This window comes from Hyperolius riggenbachi, chromosome 1 (assembly GCF_040937935.1).
Source record: "Hyperolius riggenbachi isolate aHypRig1 chromosome 1, aHypRig1.pri, whole genome shotgun sequence".
NCBI classification, from domain to species: Eukaryota; Metazoa; Chordata; class Amphibia; order Anura; family Hyperoliidae; genus Hyperolius; species Hyperolius riggenbachi.
In genome coordinates, this window is record NC_090646.1 from 299,087,578 (window position 1) to 299,109,492 (window position 21,915).

The window sequence follows — 21,915 nt, forward strand, 5'->3', positions numbered from 1 at the left end:
ACAGCAAAAGTGGTAAAGAAATGTCTAGCAGACATTAAAGTTTTGTAGTGGCCCAACCAGAGTTCTGACTTGAATCTGTGGAGGGAGTTAAAGATCAGGGTGATGGCAAGAAGACCCTCCAACCTGAAAGATTTGGAGCTCATAGTTACTATAGAAACAGTAGGAGGCGCCCTTGTTGTTTAATCAGCAATTCTGCATAAAATGTGGTATAAAAAATATAATTTGCCTACCTTATGAAGGGACACTTCACTCAGTAGCTACGTAGCATAATATAACGGGTCACTTAAAAACTATTCATTATCTTCCATGAATTAGGCTGATCCTATATTCCCAATATTGATAATCATCTATACATTACATATCTACAGACATCCTTATATCCATACCTATTTATAGAAATACTTATATTTATTTATATTTATTTAACCCTTTTTTAATATTGGTACATTGCCTGTAAGTATAATGGCTATCCTACCACAGAAATGTAATTTATTAGCTCCTTGGTAATTTTTAGAGAGGCCACAGGGAGGCAGCAACTACCCATTAACACAGATAAACTTTCACTCATCCGCGTTGCAATCACCCTTTCTTATGAACTGTATAATAATTAGATACATCTACCACCGGAGGTAACGGACTGACTCCTTCCCTTTATTTTTTTAATCAGGTTTTATTACTTCCTTTATTATTATCCGTTGAACGGATCCCCCCTACACATCTCCCATTGATCTTTACACTATCCCTTAGGTGCCCATTAATAAGATGGCCGATGCTCTACTCGGCGCATGCGCAGGACGCGTATATTGCGTCTTCCAATGCGGGTCTCATACTTCCGCATCTAGTTATTCCAATAAGGTGCAATACACCTACTCACTTACGCCAATCTGCCCTGCATGTGGGACACCATATCATATAGGCCAGGAGATTTATTTTGCTTCTTACTGCGGCCAATAAGAGTATTAGTCGCCTCCCTATGACGCGTCCCAGCCCTCTGCCCGTTCACGCCCACACTACACGGCTCACTGTCTCTCCCTTAACGGAGACGAACGGACTATAACTATGAGCGCTCACCGCTTGCGTGGCTTGGCGCCCAGACTACCCATGCCTGCTAACCAGGTGAGTGATTTTCTGCACACCGCTGCCTCCATATTTAGGGTCTGTTGGACAGCCTCCAGGACTGCAGTAGCACATATGAGACCAGGCTATGCTCATAACATTAGGATAACCCGATCAGGCGGACCTGATCCCATGCACCTTTGAATCTTTTATCACTCATTCTAAATATGGTCCCTTAGGGACACACAAAGAGGCCTAGCAGGTTAATTATATTGTTATATTTTTACTATTTTAGCTTTTAATATGCTCATTGTTTTGGTGGCACACGTCACCCGATGGGCTTAAACTCCTATATGTATATATTCATGCTATGCAATATGATGATCTCATCGACCTAATATGTATAATTATGTATACACTCTTGTTATCATCAATAATGTCTTTTTTTTTAATCACGTTGATTGTATTGTGGCATACTGAGCGTCCATTGTTATTAATTTTGTTTTTAAAGCACCATATCTTGACCTGATGAAGCGGTTTATGCCGCAAAACGCGTTGTCATAAGTGCTTTTTACCAATAAACTCATTCATCTTCCCTACTGAGTGAAGTGTCCCTTCATAAGGTAGGCAATTTATATTATATTTTATATACCACATTTTATGCAGAATTGCTGATTAAACAACAAGGGCGCCTCCTACTGTTTCTATATCTAATGTATAACATCCCACACTGTGGGAAAGTTATTTTTACCACAAGCTTGTGGTGAAAAAGTTTTTTCCGAAGGAGCTGCGACCATCCGTCGAAAAGCCCGAGTGGGGACGGGCTTTCCCCACTAGCCTGTTCGAGTGGTTGCCTTTCAGCAACCCATACTTGTGAGTAGTATTACTCTTATACCTAGAGCAGTTTACAAAGTTAATACACTATAGGGGCTCCCGGTGTCTCTGTGGTCTTTTTCTATTTTTTTATCTACCACATCCCCCACATAGTTACTACAGTGGAGGAAATAATTATTTGACCACTCACTGATTTTGTAAGTTTGTCCAATGACAAAGAAATGAAAAGTCTCAGAACAGTATCATTTCAATGGTAGGTTTATTTTAACAGTGGCAGATAGCACATCAAAAGGAAAATCGAAAAAATAACCTTAAATAAAAGATAGCAACTGATTTGCATTTCATTGAGTGAAATAAGTTTTTGAACCCCTACCAACCATTAAGGGCTCGTTTCCACTATAGCGAATCCGCATGCGGGCACTGCATGCGGATTCGCATACTTAATGTTAGTGGATGGGGCTGTTTCCACGTGTGCGGCGGCGTTTTTCGGTGCGGGGAAAATCTGCACGACAGGGTCGTGCAGATTCGCGTGCGGCAGGAATGCGGGCGAATCGCCGCTAATGTATTCAATAGGGAAATCGCATGCGGCTTTGTCATGCGGATTTCCCCGCGATTTCGCATGAAAGCCAATGGAACTTAACACAGGCAGTGACATGGTTAAATTCGCATGGCTCCTTGCCATGCGAAATCGCATGCGAAATCGTGGGTAAATCTGCATGCGGAAACGCAGCCGCATGCGATTTCTTCAGCAGTGGAATCCAGGCGATTCCGCACCGCTACAGTGGAACTCCAGCCTAAGAGTTCTGGCTCCCACAGAGTGGTTAGACACTTCTACTCAATTAGTCACCCTCATTAAGGACACCTGTCTTAACTAGTCACCTGTATAAAAGACACCTGTCCACAGAATCAATCAATCAAGCAGACTCCAAACTCTCCAACATGGGAAAGACCAAAGAGCTGTCCAAGGATGTCAGAGACAAAATTGTAGACCTGCACAAGGCTGGAATGGGCTACAAAACCATTAGGGCTCTTTCACACTACAGGCAGCAGAGAAAAGGCAAAACGCTGCGTTTTGGCTGCTGGCGTTTTCAAGGCGTTTTTAAGGCGTTTTAACGCCCATACATTAGTATCAATTGTAATGAGAAACGCCGCGGTAGGCCCAGAAAAAGCGCCTGGGAGCGTTGAAACGCAACGCTCCAAAACGCGGCGTTAAGTGTGAATGTTAAAATGAAAGTCTATGGACTTTCCTTTTACCTAGGAAACCGCCAACTTCGGCCGTGGCGTTAAAACGCCGAAAAAGCCCTCTGGTGTGAAAGGGCCCTTAGCAAGAAGCTGGGCGAGAAGGTGACAACTGTTGGTGCGATTGTTCGAAAATGGAAGGAGCACAAAATGACCATCAATCGACCTCGCTCTGGGGCTCCACGCAAGATCTCACCTCGTGGGGTGTCAATGGTTCTGAGAAAGGTGAAAAAGTATCCTAGAACTACACGGGAGGAGTTAGTGAATGACCTCAAATTAGCAAGGACCACAGTCACCAAGAAAACCATTGGAAACACATTACACCGCAATGGATTAAAATCCTGCAGGGCTCGCAAGGTCCCCCTGCTCAAGAAGGCACATGTGCAGGCCCGTCTGAAGTTTGCCAATGAACACCTGAATGATTCTGTGAGTGACTGGGAGAAGGTGCTGTGGTCTGATGAGACCAAACTAGAGCTCTTTGGCATTAACTCAACTCGCTGTGTTTGGAGGAAGAAAAATGCTGCCTATGACCCCCAAAACACCGTCCCCACCGTCAAGGATGGGGGTGGAAACATTTTGCTTTGGGGGTGTTTTTCTGCTAAGGGCACAGGACAACTTAATCACATTAACGGGAAAATGGACGGAGCCATGTATCGTGAAATCCTGAACGACAACCTCCTTCCCTCTGCCAGGAAACTGAACATGGGTCGTGGATGGGTGTTCCAGCACGACAATGACCCAAAACATACAGCAAAGGCAACAAAGGAGTGGCTCAAGAAGAAGCACATTAAGGTCATGGAGTGGCCTAGTCAGTCTCCGGACCTTAATCCAATAGAAAACCTATGGAGGGAGCTCAAGCTCAGAGTTGCACAGAGACAGCCTCGAAACCTTAGGGATTTGGAGATGATTTGCAAAGAGGAGTGGACCAACATTCCTCCTAAAATGTGTGCAAACTTGGCCATCAATTATAAGAAACGTTTGACCTCTGTGCTTGCAAACAAGGGTTTTTCCACTAAGTATTAAGTCTTTTATTGTTAGAGGGTTCAAAAACGTATTTCACTCAATGATATGCAAATCAGTTGCTATCTTTTATTTAAGGTTATTTTTTCGATTTTCCTTTTGATGTGCTATCTGCCACTGTTAAAATAAACCTACCATTGAAATGATACTGTTCTGAGACTTTTCCTTTCTTTGTCATTGGACAAACTTACAAAATCAGTGAGGGATCAAATAATTATTTCCTCCACTGTATGTAACTATGTAATCCATTGCTAAAGATGAATGGCCAAAAATACTTGTGGGACATGCAAAAAGCGGGTCTGCAATTATAGGTAGTGTTTGATTGCTGTAATCGCCAATACAAGGCTTTTCTATTGATTAACGGTATGAATAATTTTGGACTGGACACTTTCTGCTCAAATGTAAATAAAAGCTGAGAATTTTTTTTTTTTACACAATAATGCCTCTTGTACGTCATCTTATCTTTTGGGAGACACCTTTGTCATTTCCTGTCAAAAAATTACTTCCTGGTTGAATAAAACTCATTTTAAGTCAAAATTTGCCAGGGGTATGAATATTTATGGGCAGCACTGTATATAGCAGTTACTTAACTACATAGATATAAAAACCTGCTAAAAAAACAGAAATGTTTGATTTGTTTGTACATGACAAGGGAGGAAGGACACTCCACTTTATGGCAGGCATAAGTTTAAGATGAATGAATACATGCAAAGGACCTGGTGACCCCTGCTGGTCATTGTTCTACTGGTTATTGATTACAGTAACAGCTTAGACCTGTTCAGGAAATGCAGCTAGGTCCTCAGGTTGCAGTACAGAAATAACTTTGATGGTGTACAGTTAATAACGTTCGAAGAATGTGCATGCTTTTGATACGGTGACCCATGTAGGGTGAAGGTAAAGAGCTCTATACTATGAGTCCCATACTATTACATTTAATGGCTCTAAAGAAGTCCATGGTGGTCAGGTGAAGTACATAATCATAGAACTGTCACTGACTGACACTAAATGAGTGTTCCTCCTCCCACGCCTTGTGAGCACTATTGAGCGTCTGCCATCTAGTGTAAATAGATTAACTTGAGCAGCAGCTAAAAATGGTGAGTAGTCAATGTTTCCTCACTATGAATTGTAATCTGAGCTTTTGCAGTGGAGTAATCTTTTTGCCACCCCATTATCTGGGTGCATTTTAGTGAGCACTTCTTGCTAGCCATATCGTCCACTACATTTTATAATTGTTATTAAAGAGTTTTGCAGAAGAAAAAATAAGTATGCATACAGGAGTATTAGTTCATCTTAAAGCAAGACAGAGCATGCATACATCAATGAGTCGCTGTAGCAAAGGAGAAAAATAATGCAATGTCAGGTTGCAACAGTTGATGTAGAAAATTATGAACCTCAAAGAAACATTATTTTAAAACTAGAAATTGTTGGATTTACCGCCCAAAACCCATTGTCATCAGCTGCCTTCTGACCAACAGCATCTCAGCCAAACCACCTTCCTCCTCAACTTACACACACTTTTCCCCACCAAACATACACTCTTAAAGTGAACCTGAAGCAAAATAAAAAATATTTACCTTTAATCGATCCTCCTGGTGCCTAATGTTCCAGCGTTGGGACCCCCAGAATATATTCAGTCCCCACCATTGCTACCTCTTCTTCCTTGTGGCTGCACTCCTGTCTGTGTACAAACGCAACCCAACTGGGCATGCACAAGTATATTTCGTACATGCCCAGTAGCACAAAGCCACTTGTGCATGGGTTTTTGCTTGGCACACAAGCGGCTTTGTGCTACTGGGCATGTGCGGACCATACTTGTGCATGACCAGTAAAGTTGCCCTTGTACACAGAGGGAGGAAGGGAGATACCAAGGGAGAAGCCAATTACAGGAGAAGGCCTGAGCAGCAGCAGCAAACAGGTGACTTCACCTCAGTACATGCTGCTATCTCAGCTTATGCATGAGTTTATATGGTATATACATTTTTTTTTCAAAGATTCACAATAAATACAAAGATACACCTTACATAAATGGTAGCGCTGTGGAGTCAATACAAAATGCATCCAACTCTGACTCCTCAGTTTATGAAACCTCCAACTCTAGAGGCCTGTGCGGGTCCAATTTTTCATACCTGCACCCGACCCGCAACCCCCTTTATGTGAATTTTATTTAAAGCAACATTGGGGAGCTGTAAAGTAAATAAAACCTTTGCACAAACCAAAAGCCAAAGAGGTGTTTTAAAGATAATTTTTTTTACGCTTATTTAAATCAATAAAAACCGAGACGTAACTCCTGCTCAAACAACAACTAGCAGAGCAGAGCACCCACATCCCTGTCACTGTATGCTGTAGGCTGCTCCCCATCTACACTACATCTAGTGAAAGTGCCCCCCCCCCCAGCCACTGCAATGCACACTGGGAGACGTAGTACATTAATGTAATCACAGGAGATGTAGGCACATTAACATACTACATCTCCCAGCAAGCATTGTGGCGGCCAGGGTGACACCTCCACCACTGCAGCTATGAATTGCAAGGAATAGACACTGCGTTCAGGCTCATATAAATAATTTTCAGATTTAAAGCGGACCCATACCAAACATTTTTTTAATTCAAAATATTTAGTTGCACCACTCTGACACATACAAAGATAAACACTCCTTCAAGCCTATAAGCATTTCAGTGCATGCTTTTCACCCTTTTGTGTCACAACTAGGGTTATACAGGTGGCAGCCATTAGCAATTCCTCCTTTGCCAGACACCACCTACTTCACCAGTTTGCCGGATTCTGTCCCGGCAGTATGAAAGGGAGGGGTTCCTCCAATAAATGTAAAATATTTTATATTTGTCATTATGCAGCTGAAAAAAGGCTGCTATTTATTATTATAATTTAGAAAATAGATTTTATTTCTGAAATCTTGTATTTTTAATTTGGGTCCACTTTAAGGGTGCATATACACACACAATCTTGATCCTCCATGTAGTATGAGGGCCAATTCACTTTGGGTGCATGCACACACAATTTTGAATTACTTCTGTTAGAACCTTTATTTGTTAATGGTGAGCAACTGGTGAATGAAGGTGCATGGCAGATTTACCTTTGCAAAAACGTGTAGGCTTGAGAAGAAATAATATGTGCCAAAATTAACTTGTCTTGTAACGACGTGGGTACAATTGTGTGCGATTACGTGGACTAGGCTTTGCGTCGTGCGACTGTAAGACCATGAGCAAATTGAGTAGGTAATCTCTCATACTACATGGGAGATGTAAAATTGGAAGATAATTGGCCAATCCAAATTGGATGTGCATATACACCCTAAATAATAATTTCTTCATTACAGTAGCTCAACAGTAAAATAAATGGTAATTCTTTAAGAAAATCAGGATTGCATAAGAGTACAACAAGGCTTTTAAAGAGGAACTGTAACATGAAAAGATCCCCTGGGGGTACTCACCTCGGGTGGGGGAAGCCTCCGGATCCTAATGAGGCTTCCCACGCCGTCCTCCATCCGTCAGGGGTCTCGCTGCAGCCCTCCGTGGAGTCCGTGCAGCGGTGACGTCAATATTTACCTTCCTGGCTCCTGCGCAGGCGCTCTTGACGGCTGTCGGCTCCGAACTACACGGAAATACCCGATCGCCGTCGGGTCCGCTCTACTGCGCAGGCGCAAGTGTCCTGCACCTGCGCAGTAGAGCGGACCCGAATGAGATCGGGTATTTCCGTGTAGTACGGAACGGAAAGCCGCCACAGCGCCCCCGCTGGAGCCAGCAAAGTTAAATATTGAACTGACAGTCGGCACAGTCGCCGCCTGTTCGGAGGGCTGCGGTGAGACCCCCGTGGGACAGAGGACGGCGTGGGAAGCCTCATTAGGATCCGGAGGCTTCCTCCACCCGAGGTGAGTACCCCCCCAGGGGATCTTTTTAATGTTACAGAGTCTCTTTAAGCAGGAAGAACAAATATACTGTATATGCACACCTACCAATCAGAATCAAAGTTAATTGGAACACATTTATCACAACCAAAAGAAAATAAAAAGCCACACACACATCAATTGTTTCACTTTTGCAATAGATTTCCCTCCATTTTGCATGCACTTGTGTTGATAAATCTGCCCCATTGTCTTGTACTTGTCTGATAATAAAATCCTGTATTTAATTTTTCTGAAAAACACTAGATCAGAGCAGTATTCCAAGTGTTTTTGTTACAGAAGCTGTTCAGTAACAGCTTTACTGTATCAATATATGAAATCTGCTACACAAAAACGCTCCAAAAAACGCTAGGCATGTTTAGAAAATCTCTCTAAACATGCCTAGAATCGCTCTGAAAATCTGCTTCAAAAACCTCTAGCGTTTTGTGGATCTGCTAAAGGTTTTTGGTGTGCACTGGCCCTAATTGCCCTGTGCTTCCCTATCTGCCATGTGCTTCCCTACCTCCTACCTCCAGCTTTAGAGAACATGCCAGAACATTCTATAGCTCTTGTCTTATCAAATATCCCCAGCCACTAACAGACAGAGCTTTCCTATCACACCTTTCCTTCTAACAGAGCATGCCCCAGTGATTTCTTGTCTTCTATGAAAAACACAACACATCTTCATTCTAACACTGGCATGTTCCCAGTTGTATGCACTAGTATGGAGGAGGGGAGGTCTCAGCTTGAGAGCAGGAAGGATTCTGCTGGCATTAAAGATGAGGAGCAGTAAACAAGTCAGCAAGAAAATATTCTGGTGCCAGTATTCATAACAGATTTTGGGAAGGCAAAAGATACAGAATTTTCTTATGCTTGTTTTAACTACCCGTACCCACAACTCGAATCAATTTGGGTACCCGCACCCAACCCACATTTCGGGTACATGACCTGCTGCAGGACTCTTCAACTTTAGGTACCCAAAATTGCTCAGTCTCTTCGACTCTGACTCCATAGCCCTGATAAATCGTGAGGCAGAACAATGGCTGAAGTCAAGATCCAGAAGGCATATAATCTGGTTTCTCGGACAGAAATGGGTGTTCAGGTATCAACACAGGTAACTAGCAGTGATCTGAAGCAGAAACGGAGGTGAGTTATATGAAAGCTGAGTGTAATGCTGGATACACACGTTGCGTTTCCGCGTCGATGCGGCGTTCGATTCGCGTCGATTCGATTATTTCCAACATGTCCGATTCGCAGGTCGATGGATCGTTAGGTCGATTTGCCATACTTTACATGGCATTCGACCTACAAATAATCGAAATGCGCTCGGAAATGCTCGGAAATAATCGAATCGACGCGAATCGAACGCCGCATCGAACGCGGAAACGCAACGTGTGTATCCAGCATAACACAGACCCTTAACAAGCGTATGCAGATCAGGTGTTGCTGACAATATTGTCAGAATTGATGAGATTAGATGTGTACTTCAACACTACTGCAGCTAAATGGATCAACAGGGCTGCTAGGCAACTAGTATTGTTTAAAAGGGAACAAATATGGCAGCCTCCATATCACTTTCACCTCAGGTTCACTTTAACTACCTGGGGACCGCCTAACGCCGATGGGCGTGGCTGCGGTGGCAGCCCCAGGACCCCTAACACCAACTGGCATCAAATCCTGGGGCTGCAGTTTCCCAGGGAACGGCCGTGCACATGCGCGATCGTTCCCTGCCACTTCACGGAACAGAGTTCCGTGATTAGCCTGCTAGCCGCCGATCGTGGCTAGCAGGCTATTTGTAAATGACAGGGGAAAGAAATCCCCTTTCTTTATATCCGTACGTACAGCTGCCGGGGACCGCATCGCTGTACGAGATCAGCGATCCCCGCCTCTGATTGGCCGGGGAGCGCTGTCCTCTCATAGGCTGATGCCTATGAGAGTTGGAACAGGACGGATCGCCGTCCTGTTCCATTCTGTAGGCGGAGGGGAGGGAGGAAGGAGGGGGAAGGGGAGAGAGAGCCTTGATGAGGCTGAAGAAGAAAAAATAAACTGCCGCAGTGATCGGACCCCTCCAGCGGCATGTCCCCTTAGGGACAAAAAAAGGAGGTGAATCTGATCGCTGGGCTCCATAGCTGGACTGTGCAGGAGGCTGAAAAGCCTGCACACCCAGTGCTGCAAAAAACAGCCTGGTCGTTGGGGGGGGGGGGGGGGGGGAGGGTGGGGTTGGCACTGTGGTCGTCAAGTGGTTAAGTAGGCAGCCAAATCTGTCTGGTGACTTACATAGTTACATAATTATTTGGGTTGAAAAAAAGACATCCATCCATCAAGTTCAACCAGAGAACAAAGAACAACGCCAGCCTGCTCCCTCACAGATCCCTGTTGATCCAGAGGAAGGCGAAAAACCCTTACAAGGCATGGTCCAATTAGCACCAGAAGGGAAACCATTCCTTCCCAACTCCAGATGGCAATCAGATAAAATCCCTGGATCAACATTACTGGGCGTTACCTAGTAATTGTAGCCATGGATGTCTTTCAACACAAGCAAAGCATCTAAGCCCCCTTTAAATGCAGGTATATAATTTGCCATAACTACTTCCTGTGGCAATGCAATCCTCATCTTAACCTCCCCGGCGTTCTATTGAGATCGCCAGGGAGGCTGCGGGAGGGTTTTTTTTTAATTAAAAAAAAACTATTTCATGCAGCCAACTGAAAGTTGGCTGCATGAAAGCCCACTAGAGGGCGCTCCGGAGGCGTTCTTCCGATCGCCTCCGGCGCCCAGAATAAACAAGGAAGGCCGCAATGAGCGGCCTTCCTTGTTTTGCTTAGATCGTCGCCATAGCGACGAGCGGAGTGACGTCATGGACGTCAGCCGACGTCCTGACGTCAGCCGCCTCCGATCCAGCCCTTAGCGCTGGCCGGAACTTTTTGTTCCGGCTATGCTGGGCTCAGGCGGCTGGGGGGACCCTCTTTCGCGGCGGATCGCCGCAGAGCGGCGGCGATCAGGCAGCACACGCGGCTGGCAAAGTGCCGGCTGCGTGTGCTGCTTTTTATTTGAAGAAAATCGGCCCAGCAGGGCCTGAGCGGCAGCCTCCGGCGGTGATGGACGAGCTGAGCTCGTCCATACCGCTCAGGAGGTTAATCACTCTTACTGTAAAGAACCCTTTCCTAAGTAAATGGCTAAAACGTTTTTCCTACATGCACAGATTATGTCCTCTAGTCCTTTGAGGAGGCCTAGGGACAAAAAGCTCATCCGCCAAGCTTTTATATTGCCCTCTGATGTATTCATACATGTTAATTAGATCCCCTCTAAGGCGTCTTTTCTCTACACTAAATAAACACAGTTTATCTAACCTTTCTTGGTAAGTGAGACCTTCCATCCCACGTATCAATTTTGTTGCTAGTCTCTGCACCTGCTCTAAAACTGCAATATTTTTCCTGTAATGTGGTGCCCAGAACTGAATTCCATATTCCAGATGTGGCCTTACTAGAGTTAAACAGGGGCAATATTATGCTAGCATCTCAAGTTTTTATTTCCCTTTTAATGCATCCCAAAATTTTATTAGCTTTAGCTGCAGCGGCTTGGCATTGAATATGATTATTTAACTTGTAGTCGATGAGTCCTTCTCCAAGTTTGATGTCCCCAACTGTATCCCATTTATTTTGTATGGTGCTAGACCATTGGTACGACCAAAATGCATGACTTTACATTTTTCAACATTAAATTTCATCTGCCATTTATGTGTCCATATAACCATCCTATCCAGACCCTGCTGCAATGTGTCACTATCTTCCTGAGAGTTGATGATTCTGCAAAATTTTGTATCATTTGCAAAATAGCAACATTGCTTTCTACTGCATCTACTAGATCAGCGCTGTCCAACTGGTGGCCCGCGTGCCGCTTCCAGCCCGCCAGGCCACCTGCTGCGGCCCGCTCGTCTCCATGAGGTGCAGGCATGGCTTGCGCTATGGGCGCCATGCCTGCTCCCTCTTATCGTGGCTTCTCCTGTGTCACCGCTGCCGCTGCCCCACAGCTCAGACCTCACAGATCGCGGCGACTGAGATAAACAAAGTGGGCATGGTACCCGCATACACGAGTACGGCACATGCGGAAGTGACATCATTAGTCACTTCCACGTGTGACGGTCAGCCGCGCGGGTGCCATGCACACTTTGCTTGCTTCAGGCTCCGCGATCTGTGAGGTCTGAGCTGTGGGGCAGCGGGAGCGGCAGCGGGGACACAGGAGAGAGAGATAACGGGCGAGGCACTGGACACCTCGCTAACTGGTGGGGGCACCTGTCACTATCTAGCTGGGGGGGCACCTGTTACTATCTAGCTGGGGGGACACCTGTCGCTATCTAACTGGGGGGGACACCTGTCACTATCTAACTGGGGGGGCACCTGTCACTATCTAGCTGGGGGGACACCTGTCACTAACTGGGGGGACACCTGTCACTATCTAACTGGGAGAGGACACCTATCACTATCTAACTGGGGGGGGGACACCTGTCACTATCTAGCTGGGGGGGCACCTGTCACTACCTCAGCTGAGGGGGGGGGACCTGTCACTAACTGGGGGGGCACCTGTCACTACCTCATCCGGCCACACCACAGCATCACCGCCAGCCCGGCCACAGCAGCACCGCAAGGCATTTCAGCCCACATATTCCCAATCCGGCCAAAAACACTATTGCCAGGCACAGCAGCCAGTAGAGGAGAATTTAGAAGCCAGTTGAGAGGGGTCTACGATATTAAAGGGGCATTCTGCCTATTTATGTGAAATGCTGTCTATTTATGTGCCTCATGACTGCTGAATTTGTCGTGTTGGGGGCCTCATGATTGCTGAATTTGTCTTGGGGGCCTCAAGATTTCTTGGGGACATCACGATTGCTGAATTTGTCTTGTTGGGGGCCTCATGATTGCTGAATTTGTCTTGTTGGGGTTCACCTGATTGCGAACTGCGATGCGAGACTATGGAAAAGCTGAATCATCATCATGAGACAATAGCATTAAACCTACTTTTTTAGCTTTTTAAAACAGAAAATAAGTTGAGTAGGATGGATGAAATTGTTTATCTTCACAGTTTATTTTCAACTTGGATTTTCCATAATGTTTATGTATGAGTTAAAACGTTTGTATGTAGTTTAAATTGCTGTTGCCACTTTGCGATAGATAAGTGACTTTTGGGTTGCAGTTTGGGCACTCGGCCTCCAAAAGGTTCGCCACCACTGTCCTAATCTAATGTCCCACATTGCTAAGTTCATGTAAATTTGTCTCCAACCGTGGCCACACCCGCATTCTGGTCCATGGCCACCCCCATTTTTCGGCGCGCTATACGCGCTGCTCTACGCACGACAGAACCCTCGCGGTTTTTGGCGCGCTGCATGTGCCACACAACTTCAGCAAGATCTTAAATTGCATTTTGTGGAAAGTGCTGCCAATCTAATTGTCCTTTAATTGCATTTTTTTCCTGGGGGGGGGGGGGGGGGGGTGTTGTCTGCGGCTCTAGCAAGAACCTTCGGCCCTCCACCATGGGGTCTGAAAAAAAAATGGCCCTCCATGCCCGTGAACTTGGACAGCACTGTACTAGATCATTAATAAATAAATTGAAGAGCAATGGACCCAGTACAGACCCCTGTGGGACCCCACTGCTAACAGTCACCCATTTTGAGTATGATCCATTGACCACAGCTATTTGTTTTCTGTCCACTAGCTAGTTCCCTATCCATGCACACAGACTCTTCCCCAGTCCTTGCTTCCTCAACTTTTGCACCAACCTTTTGTGGGGAACAGTGTCAAAGGCCTTTGCAAAGTCCAAGTATATCACATCTGCAGCATTCCCAATATCCACATTAGCGTTCACTACCTTTGACCTCATAAAAGCTGAGCATGTTAGTCAAACAGGACCTGTCTTTAGTAAACCCATGCTGATGCTGAGAAATAAGATTATTTTCTACTATGAAGTCTTGTATAGTATCTCTTAGTATCCCCTCAAATAGTTTGCCCACAACTGATGTTAAGCTTACAGGTCTATAATTTCCCGGATCTGAGTTTTTGCCACCCTTAAATAATGGGAAACATGGGCTGTACGCCAATCTACTGGGACTTCATATGCAAACTCTTTGGAACCCATGGTACCACTTGCCGGTGGACCAAAGAATTGCAGCAACTATTTATATATTTATACAACTCCAGATTCAGGTGGAGCAAAGCTGCAGCAATTCTCCATAGACTGGTGGAATCTATCTACTGGTGGTTATCAATAGTATGTACAAAGTCTGCCACCAGCAGGAGAATTGAGGCACAATGTTCATTACAATAAGCTGGTGCTTTAAAAGTTGTGAGATCAGCCCTTAGATCGTAACTGTCCTCCAAACTTGTCATACTCTGTGGCGTCACAAATCTCTGTATAAAAATTGAGTCACAAAATGTATATATATAGATAGATAGATAGATAGATAGATAGATAGATAGATAGATAGATAGATAGATAGATAGATAGATAGATAGATACTCAAACACATGATAACCTGGCCACATGATCCCATGCACCATCAGAGTCAATTACATGTGCATATCATGATATATATATATATATATATATATATATATATATATATATATATATATATCATGATATGCACATGTAATTGACTCTGATGGTGCATGGGATCATGTGGCCAGGTTATCATGTGTTTGAGTATCTATCTATCTATCTATCTATCTATCTATATATATATATATATATATATATATATATATATCATGATATGCACATGTAATTGACTCTGATGGTGCATGGGATCATGTGGCCAGGTTATCATGTGTTTGAGTATATGCATATACATTTTTTCCATTTTTAAATGCAAATATAAGAATTCAAATACAGTAATATATGTAGTGTTTCCTTAGATTAGTGGTTGTTACACTTTCAGTAAGTGCCCAGCCCAAGTCCAAATGTATGTATTTATTTTTTTATATGAACGGTCTGTATTCAAATGTATTTTGTATTTTGTTCCTTCCTCTTAGAGTAACAAGAAATCTTCCATCTCGCTCACACACTATATCCCAGCTTGACTGCTTTCGCACTTTTATACGAGCTGTTTTTTATGTGGGCAAAGGAAAACGTGCTCGTCCCTATTGCCATCTGTATGAAGCTTTGACATTCTTCAAAGACAGCAGCAAACAGGTATTTGTGTTATTTTCTGAGGCTTGTTTAACCCTCTGGGGACCGGCTGCCTAAGGACCAGGCCATTTTACATGCTTGGGGGGGGGCGTTTCAGAGAGGTCAAGCAGCCGGATCCCCACCACAGATAGCTAGGCATGGTGTCCGCTGTATTGACAGGTGTCACCCATATTGCCAGCAGCCTTTAATCACCTCCCAGGCTCCAGCGATGAGCTGTTTTAGCCCCCTCCACTCTGGCCGGCGTCCCCGCTTGCACTGCCGCTAAGTTCCGGGTCGCGGCTTGATGACGTCAGCAAGCCAGGACCCAACACTTAAGGCAAGGCGACCGGGGGTGCTGGCCGGAGCAGAGGGGAACGATGATCACCAGGGGAATGTCAATGAGGTGAGTCTCCGTCATCTTCCCCTCTGACCGCCACTGCCAATAGTGATCGCTATGATTGGCCAGCGATCGTAGTGATCATGTGATCAGGAGCCTACAGCAATGGCACCTGATCACTGAGGGGAGATGTCAGCTGTCATATGATAGCTTAATCTCCCTTCTCGGGTGCGCACAATGGCGTTGGGAGCAGAAGCAGCAGGCGGCGTAAATCCTAAGCCGCATCAGATTTGGACAGCCACAAGTGCGACGTAGGATTTGCATTATGCGGTCCCCAGGAGGTTAAGTAAGCACCTCTGGTAAAGGAAGAATAAATGTAATGATGAAACAAAAATATTTTGCAAACATGCAGATATGTATGCTACCTAGCTTTTTTTTTGGGGGGGGGGGAAGAGAGGGGGGGAAGAGAGGCATTAGCTATATTTTCAGCATGGGTGGATCCCTTGGGGGACAGTGACCAATGTACACAGGTTGCGCCAGGCGTGTGTATGAGCCTAATGCCAATGAACCTTTTTTTGGGGGGTGGGGGGAGACGTCGAGGTGGGTGCAGTCTACTGTGAAAATACAATAGCAGTTAGCAAAGTATAATCTTACAAGGCGATCACTAAATGGGACCCCAGTGATGACGCGGAAACCTCTAATAATTTTAGCTGTTCATCTAAATAAACTCTGAAAATGGTGCAGGTTGATTTTGAAGCTACAGACAAATATATACTATGGCTAGGATTGCCTCACAAATATCATTCTATAGTTTGGTTGAAAAGGGGCATCTGTTTAAATTCATCCTGGAGAACAAAGGAAGAAACAAATAGGAGCAACACTGTTGATCCAGGGGAAAACAAAAAATAAAACCCCTTACAAGGCCTGGCCAATTATGGGGGAAAAATCCTTCTCGACTCTAGATGGCAGTCAAATAATATCCCTGAATCCATTCCTTTTCTACAAATTGACTAGTAATTATAGCTGTGTATGTCCAATGCAAGGAAAGTGTCCAAGCCTCCTTTTAATACACCTATAGAATTTTCCATAAATTCTTCCTGAGGTAAAATATTCTACATTTTGACCTCTTAGGGCCCTTTTCCACCAGCGCGTTTGCGCTGGCTGAATCGCAAAACCGCAAACCGCTAGCGATTTTACAATCGCTACGGTTTGCTTTTTAACATAGGAATTCGCTTTTGTCGGGAACGCGAACGCGCGGCGGAGCGATAATTGCCGCGATTTTGCTATGCAGTGCATAGCATAGCAAAATCGCGGGCGCAAACGTCGGGGGAATCGCCGGTTTTGCGATTCAGCAATCGCTAGCGTTCAGCGTGAACGCTAGCGATTGCAGGTGGAAAAGCCCTTCTTAAATAGCAAAACCTTTTTTCCCCTTGCCCTTTTTTTTTCAAGCCAAATAATTGATGATTTGTTCAGATACATATATAAATAGAACAGAGTTTCTTTTCACAGTTGGACTCTACTCTGACCTCTAGTACAAACACTTGTTTCTGCTCTCCTCTACTCAGGGTGTGAACCGGGAGATTGCCCCGCCTCCCTAGGGGACAGGGAGCACAAGATACAATTAAATAGCCACATCCTCCTACCTATCCTCAGTGCTTTCATGTCTCCTGGACAGACAGGATACGATTCACTGGGCTCTCCGGGGAGTCCAAGGGTAAGGCCAGCCCTTGTCTTTGCCTGCCGGCAGGAGTAACTAATGCTGGGACTCCTTGCCGTCCGCTGTGTGGGGCTGAGACAGGACATGATGGGCTGGTGGAAGCAGGACCCGACGTGCTTGCACCGCTGTGGGTCCTGCACTAATCCCTTGCATCCGGCTTGTGGGAGAGAGCTGAGCGAGGGGGCGGTGGTTTCCACTAGAGGCGGTGGAAGTTATTTCATGGTGCATTCGGAACAGCCGCCGGCGGGGGGCGGACCTCAAAGCCTCGTGGAAGCGCCACTGGCGTCTGTTTGATACCCAGACACAGTGGTGACTGGTGTGCTGAACACCGCTCCTCTCCTGTCATCCAGTATTAGAGGATACCTCCCAGGGCAGGGGCACCATGTCACAGCCTGATACTGACCAGGTAAGGTCTGTTATTCAGTACTTGGGGGTGATACTTTTTTCTATTTTGTACTCTAACACTTGCCTCTCTTTCTGCTTTTGTTTTGCAGAACCCCATGCAATTTAAAACCACAAGGGAGTGTGGTATTTGTCAGAAGAGGCTAGCCCCTTCCTATCCTAAGCCCCTGTGCAATGCATTTATTTTACAAGTGGTAAAGCATGTAAGTGATGACATGTTGAATATGTTATCAAAATTTCAGGAGCATTTAGCAGAAAGGTTCTTAGCTACAAAAGAAGCTCCCACTTTACCGGCTACTCCCGGGGTTGTCCCTCCTATATTGGATACGGACTTACCTGGGGTATTTGGGGCACAGAGGGCTGTTGATTCCTCCTCGGAGGATATAGAGCATGTTGGAGAATCTTCCGCTCAGGAAGAGGAGACATCCAAAAGCTCTAACAGGAACATTTCAACTGTTACCTGATCAGTCTAGTGAATTGTTAGAGTACATTTGCACGGCTTTGAATATTCCTATTAAAAAGCCTAAACCGGCTTCCATTGAGGATATGTATTCAGAACAGATTGTTCAGAAACAGGTGGTTTTTATAGTGCACAAAACAATGATTGATTTAATTGTGGATGAATGAAAATGACCTGTAAAGAGGATGTATATATCAAAAATCATTTAAAAGACATTCACCTTTTAATGAGGAAGACATAATTAAATGGTCTAAATGTCCAAAAATGTATGCTGCCATTTCAAAATTATCTAGAGATTAATCTATCCCTTTTGAGGACACAGGGGCCCATATGCAATTCACTTTTTCAATTGAGTTTTCTCCTAGGTGATAATTTTAAATTTGGCAAAAAAAATGCATTTTAAGCCACCAGAAAGCAAAAAAATACTCAAAACAGTTTTGATAGTACTTTTACACCTACATTTTGGTATTTTTTAGTTGAAAAGTGCTGGAAAGTTATTTTAAATCTAAGATGAAAAATTATCTCCTAGGAGAAAACTCAGGTGAAAGAATGAATTGCATATGGGCCAGGGTTGCTTAAATATTTGTCAGATAGGAAAATGGAGATTCTACTCAAGAAAGCCTGGGATGCTATATCTGCTTCATTATCTCCTAATTTGGCAGCCACCTGCACAGCTTGTTGCTTAATTCTTTGGCTGCAGGAGATGTAGGCTCGCTTGAAGGATGGCGCTCCTCTTGAGAGTATTTCCCTATTAGTCACTATCTTAAAGATAGCCGCTAAATTCCTGGCGGATGCCTCTAGTGAGGCGGTTAGAATTTCGGCGAGGAGTCTAGCTTTAATTAATTCTGTGCGCAGATTTTTATGGCTAAAAAACTTGGAAGGCGATGTGGCAACTAAAGTACATCTTTGTGGTCTTCCCTTTGAGGGAGACCTGTTGTTTGGTTCAGCCTTTGAGCAAGTGCTAGAAAGGGCAGCTGTAAGGAAAAAGACTTTTACCCCTCTAAAGAAAAAACAGGCTCCCAAGAATAGATTTTGGGGCTCTAGAAAAACTTATAGAGGGAAGGAACCGAAATAAAAAATGGCAGATGAAAAAAGGTCTCAAAGCCAAAGGCTCTTTAATCCTCAATCCTCAAATACCCCCAAACAATCTAATACTGAACAATGACTATATTCAGGTGGGGGGCAAGTTAAAAGCATATTTCCCAGCCTGGAAAAAAATTTCAAAAAGCAAATACATTTGCCAGACGATCAGGAAAGTGTAAAAAATTCAGTTTTTCAGGAAACCTCCAAATCACTTTCGAGTAACAAGTTTTTGCAGGCCCCAGTAAAGCAGTCTGCAATGGAAAATGCCGTAAAGAATCTTTTCCAGAAGGGAGTTGTGGACGAGGTTCCAGTTCAGGAGAGAGGAAGGCGTTTTTACTCCACTCTCTTCCTAGTTCCAAAGCCGAACGGCGATTTTCGCCTCATTATAAATCTTCGGTTTTTGAACCTCTTTCTAAAATACAAAAAGTTTTGCATGGAATCAATTACTTCCACAATTCAACTTCTGGGGAAAGATTACTTCATGGCGTCCATAGATCTTATGGACGCGTATTATCATGTACCTATTCTGCCAGCCCACTGGAAATACCTGAGAGCAGCGGTTCGTATTCAATCCCAGGTCCTTCACCTACAATTCAAAGCGCTTCCCTTTGGGATCTCAAGTGCTCCCAGGATCTTTACAAAGATCTTGATAGAAGTTGCAGCACATCTGAGAATGCAGAAGATCATTCTAGTACCATATCTAGACAATCTGCTGATGGGGGCAAAATCCAAAGATACTCTCCAAGAGCATGTTCAGATGGTTCTGACAGTCCTGAAGGACCTGGGATGGATCTTGAATCTAAAGAAATCCAACCTTACACCAGATCAGAAAAAATAATTTCTAGGAGTATCACTGGACACAGTGAACCAGATCTCCTGTCTGCCACAAAAGAAAGTAGGACAGGTGATCACTTCTAGAGCAAAGTCTGTCACAGTAAGACAAGCTATGTCTCTCCTGGGCAAGTATTTAGCATGTATTCCAGCAGTAGCATGGGCTCAAGCAAATTACAGAATTCTTCACTAACGATCTTGTGTCAGGGGTTGGGCAGACAGGAAGATCTAGATCAAAAGAACAATTTGTCAGATCCAGTGATTCATTCTCTGAACTGGTTGGACTTCCGGTCAAAACCTGCAAAGAGGTGTAAGTTGGATGTCGCAAAATCCAGTGATTATTACCACAGATGCGAGCCTCTGGTGATGGGGAGCGCATCTGGGTCGAGAATACCTCCAAGGCAGGTGGTCTCCAATACAGAAGACCTTCTCATCCAATCACAAAGAGTTATTGGCGGGAAGTCTCTACAGAGATGGGAAAATCTGCTCGTAAACAAAAATGTAATTGTCTACTCAGACAACCAGACGGCAGTAACTCATATAAACAAGCCAGGGGGAACTCACACTCCTTGTAACAATCTACTAGTGTGTGAGGGCACTAGCAGACAGACAGGTATTAGACGTTCCCAAGAAAGGGAAGTGTCTACAGACAGTGTCAGTAGAAGGCAGTACTAACACTGAATACAGGTACAGAGAATAGTCAAACAAATCGGGTCAGCAACAAATCAGACAGATAAGGTACAAAATCGGCAGGGAAAATCAAAGTGAGTAATCAGGCAGAGGTCGGCAACAGATCAGATTGCCTGATTACTCATTGCCTGCCGATTCTGTACCTTTGGCTGAGGTCAGCAACAGATCAGATTGGCAAAGGTACAGAATAGGCAGGCAAAGAGAAGTCAGAGAAACAGGCAGAAGTCAAACACAAGTAATCAATATAATAATAAGCTGATCTAGTATGGAATCCCCGGGGTCCTGCCGGTTCAAGCCACACACGGACTGACTAAGGTCTGAAGCCTTCACTGCGAAGGGTTAGCTAGAGCAGACAGTGAGCAAGTGTCAAAGCAGCGCTTAAGAAGCCCGGGTATGCAGGAGAACACGCCCCCAAACTGCTTGGCCAATCCGGATCCGGATGTGGACCCATGCATGTCAGCTGACCGGCTGTCAGCTGACACGTTTCCTGAGTGAATAAGAGGAGCAACGTTGACAGCGCGTGCGTCCACCCTCCTTCACTCTATGCGTAGGAAGCCCAGCCGGAGCGCCGCTGACGTCATCCCCAGCCATTCGAGCAGACTACCTGGAAGTCGCGGACACGCTGCTGGCAGCTGCAGCGTTGGTAAGATCCGCAGACCTGACATTACCCCTCCCCTGAGGCGGGGTCTCCAAACACGCCGGAGCAGGTTTATCCGGGTGAAAAGTATGAAATTCAGCAATCAACTCATCAGCATGAAGTCTATGAGCCGGAACCCAAGACCTCTCCTCCGGCCCATAACCCTTCCAATGAACCAGATATTGTACAGAACTCCTCACTCTCCTGGAGTCCAAAATCTTTTCCACCTCATATTCTGGTTCCCCATCAATGATCACAGGGGGGGGAGGAGTGGTATCCGCTTCAGAAGCAGATTTGAGCAGAGAGACATGAAAGGACTTAGTTCCTCTCATGGAAGCTGGAGGACACACTTTGTAAGTCACCTCATTATTTTTTTCAGTAATACTGTAAGGATGTATTTTGGACCAAGTTTGACTGAAGGCTGACGTAGACCTGTATTTTTAGTAGACACCCATACTCTGTCTCCGGGTAAAAACTCCTTCTGAGGAGAATGATGGCGATCGGCTTGCCTTTTCTGAGAGGCAACTGCAACTTTCTGATTCTGATTAACT

General features: G+C 44.8%; 1 protein-coding gene across 4 annotated transcripts in view; it reads left to right on the forward strand.

Annotated features, from left to right (window-relative positions):
• ANKLE1 (ankyrin repeat and LEM domain containing 1) overlaps positions 1-21,915 on the forward strand; it is a 204,319-nt gene that overhangs the window by 137,798 nt on the left and 44,606 nt on the right. For 3 of the 4 annotated variants that reach the window (XM_068233769.1, XM_068233772.1, XM_068233771.1), the window contains one exon: positions 15,072-15,231. In XM_068233769.1, coding sequence (XP_068089870.1) covers positions 15,072-15,231 — 160 coding nt within the window. Of the gene's footprint in view, positions 1-15,071; positions 15,232-17,755; positions 17,867-21,915 lie in introns of all 4 variants that reach the window. The other variant, XM_068233770.1, reaches the window with a different exon arrangement.